Below are 10,000 nucleotides of genomic sequence, written 5' to 3'. Positions count from 1 at the left end.
TAGACCAGACCATCTCTGAAAACCAGTTCATTCCTACACAGAAACTGCAGATGCTGGTTTAATATAAAGACACAAAGTGCTGGAGTAACTCAGAGGGTCAAGGAGCATCTCTGAAAACCAGTTCCTTCCTACACAGAAACTGCAGATGCTGGTTTAACACCAAAGAAAGACACAAAGTGCTGGAGTAACTCAGAGGGACAGGCAGCATCTCTGAAACCCAGTTCATTGTGCCTTTGTTTAAAAAAGGTTCTAAAAGTAAACCTAGCAATTATAGACCTATTAGTTTGACGTCTGTGGTGGGAAAATTAATGGAAAAGATACTTAGGGACAATATATATAATTATTTGGATAATCAAGGCCTGATTAGAAACAGTCAACATGGATTTGTGCCTGGAAGGTCATGTTTGACTAATCTTCTTGAATTTTTTGAAGAGGTTACCAGGGAAATTGATAAGGGCAAGGCTGTGGATGTTGTCTATATGGACTTCAGTAAGGCATTTGACAAGGTTCCACATGGAAGGTTGATTAAGAAGGTTAAATCGTTGGGTATTAATAGTGAGGTTGCAAGATGGATTCAACAATGGCTGAATGGGAGATACCAGAGGGTAATGGTTGACAATTGTATGTCAGGTTGGAGGCCAGTGTCTAGTGGAGTGCCCCAAGGATCTGTGTTGGGTCCACTGTTGTTTGTCATTTACATTAATGATCTGGATGATGGTGTGGCAAATTGGATTAGTAAATATGCAGATGATACTAAGATAGGTGGAGTAGTTGATAGTGAGGTAGATTTTCAAAGTCTACAGAGAGACTTGGGCCTTTTGGAAGGGTGGGCTGAAAGATGGCAGATGGAGTTTAATGCTGATAAGTGTGAGGTGCTGCATTTTGGTAGGACAAATCAAAATAGGACGTACAGGGTAAATGGTAGGGAATTGAGGAATGCAGTGGAACAGAGGGATCTGGGAATAACTGTGCATTGTTCCCTGAAGGTGGAATCTCATGTGGATAGGGTGGTGAAGAAGGCGTTTGGTATGCTTGCCTTTATAAATCAGAGCATCGAGTATAGAAGTTGGGATGTAACGTTGAAATTGTACAGGGCATTGGTGAGGCCGAATCTGGAGTATGGTGTGCAGTTCTGGTCGCCAAATTATAGGAAGGATGTCGACAAAATGGAGAGGGTACAGAGGAGATTTACTAGAATGTTGCCTGGGTTTCAGCACTTAGGCTACAGAGAGAGGTTGAACAGGTTGGGTCTTTATTCTTTGGAGCGTAGAAGGTTGAGGGGGGACTTGATAGAGGTTTTTAAAATTTTGAGAGGGATGGACAGAGTTGACGTGGGTAGGCTTTTCCCTTTGAGAGTGGGGAAGATTCCAACAAGGGGACATAGCTTCAGAATTGAGGGACAAAGGTTTAGGGGTAACATGAGGGGGAACTTCTTTACTCAGAGGGTTGTGGCTGTATGGAATGGGCTTCCGGTGGAAGTGGTGGAGGCTGGCTCGATTTTATTATTTAAGAGTAAATTGGATAGGTATATGGATAGGAGGGGATTGGAGGGTTATGGTCTGAGTGCAGGTAGATGAGACTAGGTCAGGGAGAGTGGTCGGCGTGGACTGGTAGGGCCGGACAGGCCTGTTTCCATGCTGTAGTTGTTATATGTTATATGTTATATGTTATTCCTACACAGAAACTGCAGATGCTGGTTTAATATAAAGACACAAAGTGCTGGAGTAACTCAGAGGGTCAAGGAGCATCTCTGAAAACCAGTTCCTTCCTACACAGAAACTGCAGATGCTGGTTTAACACCAAAGAAAGACACAAAGTGCTGGAGTAACTCAGAGGGCCAGGCAGCCACTCTGAAAACCAGTTCCTTCCTACATAGAAACTGCAGACGCTGGTTTAATATAAAGACACAAAGTGCTGGAGTAACTCAGAGGGACAGGCAGCATCTCTGAAACCCAGTTCCTCCCTACATAGAAACTGCAGACGCTGCTTTAATACCAAAGACACAAAGTACTGGAGTAACTCAGAGGGACAGGCAGCATCTCTGAAACCCAGTTCCTTCCTACATAGAAACTGCAGACACTGGTTTAACACCAAAGACACAAAGTACTGGAGTAACTCAGAGGGACAGGCAGCATCTCTGGAGAACATGGGTGGGTGACTTTTTTGCATTTATATAAAACTCCACTGAGAAAAATGAGTGGGTTTTTTTCAGCCTTGAATTATTACTGGAAAGCAGGGGGCAATGCTCAGGACAAATCTTGCAAGTCACAACTCCTCTCCCTGCCCACGCAGAAACGAAGAACTGCAGATGCTGGTTTGTACCAAAGGTAAGACACAAAGTGCTGGAGTAACCCAGAGGGACAGGCAGCATCTCTGAAAATCAGTTCTGAGGCAGAGAATTCCACAGATTCACAACTCTCTGACTGAAAAAGTTTTTCCTCATCTCAGTTCTAAATGGCCTACCCCTTATTCTTAAACTGTGGCCCCTGGTTCTGGACTCCCCCAACAGTCTTGTTGTGCGAGGCCCCTTGGGCAAGAGTGATCATAATATGGTAGAGTTCTTCATTAGGATGGAGAGTGACAAAGTCGATACAGAAACAAGTGTTCTGAACTTAAAGAAAGGTAACTTTGAGGGTATGAGGCGTGAATTGTCCAAGATAGACTGGCGATTGATGCTGAAAGGGTTGACGGTGGACATGCAATGGAAGGCATTTAAAGGTCGCATGGATGAACTACAACAAGTGTTCATCCCAGTTTGGCAAAAGAACAAACCAGGAAAGGTAGTGCATCCGTGGCTAACAAGGGAAATCAAGGATAGTATTAAAACAAAAGATGAAGCATACAGATTAGCCAGAAAAAGTAGCATACCAGAGGACTGGGAGAAATTCAGAGTCCAGCAGAGGAGGACAAAGGGCTTAATTAGGAAAGGGAAAATAGATTATGAGGGAAAACTGGCAAGGAACATAAAAACAGACTGCAAAAGCTTTTATAAATATGTCAAGAGAAAAAGATTAGTTAAGGCAAATGTAGGTCCCTTGCAGTCGGAAACAGGTGAATTGATCATAGGGAACAAGGACATGGCAGACCAATTGAACAAATACTTTGGTTCTGTCTTCACTAAGGAAGACATAAACCGTCTGCCGGAAATAGCGGGGGACCGGGGGTCTAAAGAGATGGAGGAACTGAGGGAAATCCAGGTTAGTCGGGAAGTGGTGTTAGGTAAATTAAATGGATTAAAGGCAGATAAATCCCCAGGGCCAGATAGGCTGCATCCCAGAGTGCTTAAGGAAGTAGCCTCAGAAATAGTGGATGCATTAGTGATAATTTTTCAAAACTCTTTAGATTCTGGAGTAGTTCCTGAGGACTGGAGGGTAGCTAATGTAACCCCACTTTTTAAAAAGGGAGGGAGAGAGAAAACGGGGAATTATATACCAGTTAGCCTAACATCGGTAGTGGGGAAAATGCTAGAGTCAGTTATTAAAGATGTGATAGCATTACATTTGGAAAGTGGAGAAATCATCGGACAAAGTCAGCATGGATTTACCAAAGGCAAATCATGTCTGACGAATCTTATAGAATTTTTCGAGGATGTAACTAGTAGAGTGGATAAGGGAGAACCAGTCGATGTGTTATATCTGGACTTTCAGAAGGCCTTCGACAAGGTCCCACATAGGAGATTGGTGTACAAACTTAAAGCACACGGTATTGAGGGTTCAGTGTTGAGGTGGATAGAAAATTGGTTGGCGGACAGGAAGCAAAGAGTAGGAATAAACGGGTCCTTTTCGGAATGGCAGGCAGTGACTAGTGGGGTACCGCAAGGCTCAGTGCTGGGACCCCAGTTATTTACAGTGTATATTAATGATTTGGACGAGGGAATTGAATGCAACATCTCTAAGTTTGCGGATGACACGAAGCTGGGTGGCAGTGTTAGCTACGAGGAGGATGCTAGGAGGCTGCAGAGTGACTTGGATAGATTAGGCGAGTGGGCAAATGCATGGCAGATGCAATATAATGTGGATAAATGTGAGGTTACCCACTTTGGCGGCAAGAACAGGAAAGCAGAGTATTACCTGAATGGTGACCGATTGGGAGAAGGGGAGATGCAACGTGACCTGGGTGTCATGGTGCACCAGTCATTGAAAGCAAGCATGCAGGTGCAGCAGGCAGCGAAGAAAGCGAATGGTATGTTGGCATTCATAGCAAGAGGATTTGAGTTTAGGAGCAGGGAGGTTCTGCTGCAGTTGTACAGGGCCTTGGTGAGACCGCACCTGGAGTATTGTGTGCAGTTTTGGTCTCCTAACCTGAGGAAAGACGTTCTTGCCTTAGAGGGAGTACAGAGAAGGTTCACCAGATTAATCCCTGGGATGGCGGGACTTACATATACAATACAATACAATACAATACAATACAATATGAGGAAAGACTAGATAGACTGGGCTTGTACTCGCTGGAATTTAGAAGACTGAGGGGGGATCTTATAGAAACATATAAAATTCTTAAGGGGTTGGAGAGGCTAGATGCGGGAAAATTGTTCCCGATGTTGGGGGAGTCCAGAACCAGGGGTCACAGCTTAAGGATAAGGGGGAAGTCTTTTAGGACCGAGATGAGAAAACATTTCTTCACACAGAGAGTGGTGAGTCTGTGGAATTCTCTGCCACAGAAGGTAGTTGAGGCCAGTTCATTGGCTATATTTAAGAGGGAGTTAGATGTGGCCCTTTTTGCTAAAGGGATCAGGGGGTATGGAGAGAAGGCAGGTACAGGCTACTAAGCTGAATGATCAGCCATGATCATATTGAATGGCGGTGCAGGCTCGAAGGGCCGAATGGCCTACTCCTGCACCTATTTTCTATGTTTCTATGTTTCCTGCCTCTAACGTGTCCAACCCCTTAATAATCTTATAATCAATATTGTTACTATTGGAGGCAACAGTAACTCGACGGTTTCACAGGCAATTCTTGCTTGGCTTTCCCCAATGGTAACACTGAACAAGATTTACAAGCGAACAGATGAAGCTTAATATTAACATTCTCCTATTATATGCTCCACTTTGTCCTGCCCCTCCTCTCTTTTTGCTTTCACCCCCTCTCGCCTACAAATCAGTCTGAAGAAGGGTCCCGACACGAAACATCACCCATCCATGTTCCCCAGAGATGTTGCCTGACCTGCTGAATTAGAAACATAGAAAATAGGTGCAGGAGTAGGCCATTCAGCCCTTCGAGCCTGCACCGCCATTCAATATGATCATGGCTGATCATCCAACTCAGTATCCCGTACCTGCCTTCTCTCCATACCCCCTGATCCCTTTAGCCACAAGGGCCACATCTAACTCCCTCTTAAATATAGCCAATGAACTGGCCTCAACTACCTTCTGTGGCAGAGAATTCCACAGATTCACCACTCTCTGTGTGTGAAAAAAACATTCTCATCTCGGTCCTAAAAGACTTCCCCCTTATCCTTAAACTGTGACCCCTTGTTCTGAACTTCCCCAACATCGGGAACAATCTTCCTGCATCTAGCCTGTCCAACCCCTTAAGAATTTTGTAAGTTTCTATAAGATCCCCCCTCAATCTTCTAAATTCCAGCGAGTACAAGCCGAGTCTATCCAGTCTTTCTTCATATGAAAGTCCTGCCATCCCAGGGATCAATCTGGTGAACCTTCTCTGTACTCCCTCTATGGCTAGGATGTCTTTCCTCAGATTAGGAGACCAAAACTGTACGCAATACTCCAGGTGTGGTCTCACCAATGCCCTATACAACTGTACAATTACTGTACAATTACTCCAGCACGTTGTGTCTTTTTTTATTTGTGGAAACCAGCATCTGCAGTTCCTTGTTTCAACTTAATGTCAATGGGCCATTTTAATCTCTGATCAGTTTTAACTTTACTGTTTACATTTAAAAAAAATTGGGTTAGATTTTCAAAGGAACAAACAATCATCGTCACAGAGTCATTCAGTGTGGAAGCAGGCCCTTCGGCCCAACTTGCCCATGCTGGCCAGTAAACATAACCTAAATTCAAAATGAACCAACAGGGCTAATCTTTGTATAGGCAGCAGTTGCAATTTGTACAACCAGGCAAATGTGAATGTGATGATGGATTGTGATGATGGATTGGTGAGACCACACCTGGGGTATTGCGTACAGTTTTGGTCTCCTAATCTGAGGAAAGACATTCTTGCCATAGAGGGAGTGCAGAGAAGGTTCACCAGATTGATTCCTGGGATGGCAGGACTTTCATATGAAGAAAGACTGGATAGACTCGGCTTGTACTCGCTGGAATTTAGAAGATTGAGGGGGGATCTTATAGAAACTTACAAAATTCTTAAGGGGTTGGACAGGCTAGATGCAGGAAGATTGTTCCCGATGTTGGGGAAGTCCAGAACAAGGGGTCACAGTTTAAGGATAAGGGGGAAGTCTTTTAGGACCGAGATGAGAAAGTTTTTTTTCACACAGAGAGTGGTGAATCTGTGGAATTCTCTGCCACAGAGGGTAGTCGAGGCCAGTACATTGGCTATATTTAAGAGGGAGTTAGATGTGGCCCTTTTTGCTAAAGGGATCAGGGGGGTATGGAGAGAAGGCAGGTACGGGATACTGAGTTGGATGATCAGCCATGATCATATTGAATGGCGGTGCGTACAGGCTCGAAGGGCCGAATGGCCTACTCCTGCACCTATTTTCTATGTTTCTATGTTTATCTTTCACCATGTATTCCTGCCCCCAACATCATTAGATTAATTCACCACCAAAACAACCCCACTGTTTGTTTTAGGCATTTAAGGGGTTAAAAGTGGGGACTGTCTACTAGTGGCCACGTGTTCTGCTGACAAGGTGCAGGAAGCGGCAGACATGCCTACAATGTGTTGGTGGTGGAGGCGCTGAGAGGTGGGATTGCAGCTGAGGTGGGATTGTAACTAGAATGGGTGGTTGTAACTGGAATGTGGGGTTGCAGCTGAGGTGGGATTGCAGCTGAGGTGGGATTGCAGTTGAAGTGGGATTGCAGCTGAGGTGGGATTGCAGCTGAGGTGGGATTGCAGTTGAAGTGGGATTGCAGCTGGAAAGTGGGATTGCACCTGAGGTGGGATTGCAGCTGAGGTGGGATTGCAGCTGAGAGGGGGATTGCAGCTGTGGTGGAATTGCAGCTGGAATGTGGGATTGCAGCTGAGGTGGGATTGCAGCTGGAATGTGGGATTGCAGTTGAGGTGGGATTGCAGCTGAGGTGGGATTGCATCTGAGGTGGGATTGCATCTGAGGTGGGATTGCAGCTGAGGTGGGATTGCAGCTGGAAAGTGGGATTGCAGCTGAGGTGGGATTGCAGCTGGAAAGTGGGATTGCACCTGAGGTGGGATTGCAGCTGAGGTGGGATTGCAGCTGAGAGGGGGATTGCAGCTGTGGTGGAATTGCAGCTGGAATGTGGGATTGCAGCTGTGGTGGAATTGCAGCTAGAATGTGGGATTGCAGCTGAGGTGGGATTGCATCTGAGGTGGGATTGCAGCTGGGAGGGGGATTGCAGCTGAGGTGGGATTGCAGCTGGAATGTGGGATTGCAGCTAAAGTGGGATTGCAGCTGAGGTGGGATTGCAGCTGAGGTGGGATTGCAGCTGTGGTGGGATTGCAGCTGAGGTGGGATTGCAGCTGGGAGGTGGGATTGCAGCTGGGAGGTGGGATTGCAGCTGAGGTGGGATTGCAGCTGAGGTGGGATTGCAGCTGAGGTGGGATTGCAGCTGGAATGTGGGATTGCAGCTAAAGTGGGATTGCAGCTGAGGTGGGATTGCAGCTGTGGTGGGATTGCAGCTGAGGTGGGATTGCAGTTGAGGTGGGGAATTGCAGCTGAGGTGGGATTGCAGCTGAGGTGGGATTGCAGCTGGGAGGTGGGATTGCAGCTGGGAGGTGGGATTGCAGCTGTGGTGGGATTGCAGCTGAGGTGGGATTGCAGCTGTGGTGGGATTGCAGCTGTGGTGGGATTGCAGCTGAGGTGGGATTGCAGCTGGGAGGTGGGATTGTAGCTGGGAGGTGGGATTGCAGCTGGGAGGTGGGATTGCAGCTGAGGTGGGGAATTGCAGCTGAGGTGGGATTGCAGCTGGAATGTGGGGTTGTAACTGGAATGTGGGGTTGCAGCTGAGGTGGGATTGCAGCTGGAATGTGGGATTGCAGTTGAGGTGGGATTGCAGCTGAGGTGGGATTGCATCTGAGGTGGGATTGCATCTGAGGTGGGATTGCAGCTGAGGTGGGATTGCAGCTGGAAAGTGGGATTGCAGCTGAGGTGGGATTGCAGCTGGAAAGTGGGATTGCACCTGAGGTGGGATTGCAGCTGAGGTGGGATTGCAGCTGAGAGGGGGATTGCAGCTGTGGTGGAATTGCAGCTGGAATGTGGGATTGCAGCTGTGGTGGAATTGCAGCTAGAATGTGGGATTGCAGCTGAGGTGGGATTGCATCTGAGGTGGGATTGCAGCTGGGAGGGGGATTGCAGCTGAGGTGGGATTGCAGCTGGAATGTGGGATTGCAGCTAAAGTGGGATTGCAGCTGAGGTGGGATTGCAGCTGAGGTGGGATTGCAGCTGTGGTGGGATTGCAGCTGAGGTGGGATTGCAGCTGGGAGGTGGGATTGCAGCTGGGAGGTGGGATTGCAGCTGAGGTGGGATTGCAGCTGAGGTGGGATTGCAGCTGAGGTGGGATTGCAGCTGGAATGTGGGATTGCAGCTAAAGTGGGATTGCAGCTGAGGTGGGATTGCAGCTGTGGTGGGATTGCAGCTGAGGTGGGATTGCAGTTGAGGTGGGGAATTGCAGCTGAGGTGGGATTGCAGCTGAGGTGGGATTGCAGCTGGGAGGTGGGATTGCAGCTGTGGTGGGATTGCAGCTGAGGTGGGATTGCAGCTGTGGTGGGATTGCAGCTGTGGTGGGATTGCAGCTGAGGTGGGATTGCAGCTGGGAGGTGGGATTGTAGCTGGGAGGTGGGATTGCAGCTGGGAGGTGGGATTGCAGCTGAGGTGGGGAATTGCAGCTGAGGTGGGATTGCAGCTGGAATGTGGGGTTGTAACTGGAATGTGGGGTTGCAGCTGAGGTGGGATTGCAGCTGAGGTGGGATTGCAGCTGGGAGGGGGATTGCAGCAGAGGTGGGATTGCAGCTGAGGTGGGATTGCAGCTGAGGTGGGATTGCACCTAAGGTGGGATTGCAGCTGTTGTGGTGGGATTGCAGCTGTTGTGGGATTGCAGCTGAGGTGGGATTGCACCTGAGGTGGGATTGCAGCTGGGAGGTGGGATTGCAGCTGGGAGGTGGGATTGCACCTGAGGTGGGATTGCAGCTGAGGTGGGATTGCAGTTGAGGTGGGATTGCAGCTGGGAGGTGGGATTGCACCTGAGGTGGGATTGCAGCTGGGAGGTGGGATTGCAGCTGAGGTGGGATTGCAGCTGGAATGTGGGATTGCAGCTGGAATGTGGGATTGCAGCTGAGGTGGGATTGCAGCTGAGGTGGGATTGCAGCTGAGGTGGGATTGCAGCTGAGGTGGGATTGCAGCTGAGGTGGGATTGCAGCTGGAAAGTGGGATTGCAGCTGTTAGGGGGATTGTAGCTGAGGTGGGATTGCAGCTGTGGTGGGATTGCAGCTGTGGTGGGATTGCAGCTGAGGTGGGATTGCAGCTGTGAGGTGGGGTTGCAGTTGAGGTGGGATTGCAGATGGAATGTGGGATTGCAGCTGGAAATTGGGATTGCAGCTGAGGTGGGATTGCAGCTGTGGGATTGCAGCTGGGAGGTGGGATTGCAGCTGAGGTGGGATTGCAGCTGAGGTGGGATTGCAGCTGAGGTGGGATTGCAGCTGGAATGTGGGATTGCAGCTGAGGTGGGATTGCAGCTGAGGTGGGATTGCAGCTGGGAGGTGGGATTGCAGCTCTTGTGGTGGGATTGCAGCTGAGGTGGGATTGCAGCTGAGGTGGGATTGCAGCTGTTGTGGTGGGATTGCAGCTGAGGTGGGATTGCAGCTGGAAGGTGGGATTGCAGCTGAGGTGGGAT

The 10,000-nt window shown here is 48.3% G+C and overlaps 1 protein-coding gene across 1 annotated transcript in view; it reads left to right on the top strand.

Annotated features, from left to right (window-relative positions):
• The first annotated feature begins 6,106 nt into the window (after positions 1-6,106).
• Positions 6,107-10,000, top strand: part of alkbh2 (alkB homolog 2, alpha-ketoglutarate dependent dioxygenase) — a 13,448-nt gene continuing 9,554 nt past the window's right edge. Inside the window, 2 exon segments of the mRNA XM_078421840.1 lie at positions 6,107-6,114; positions 6,829-6,882. Of these exon segments, the coding sequence (XP_078277966.1) occupies positions 6,107-6,114; positions 6,829-6,882 (62 nt within the window).

Source organism: Rhinoraja longicauda, chromosome 25 (genome assembly GCF_053455715.1).
Source record: "Rhinoraja longicauda isolate Sanriku21f chromosome 25, sRhiLon1.1, whole genome shotgun sequence".
NCBI classification, from domain to species: Eukaryota; Metazoa; Chordata; class Chondrichthyes; order Rajiformes; family Arhynchobatidae; genus Rhinoraja; species Rhinoraja longicauda.
This window is presented reverse-complemented; position numbering and strand designations above follow the sequence as displayed.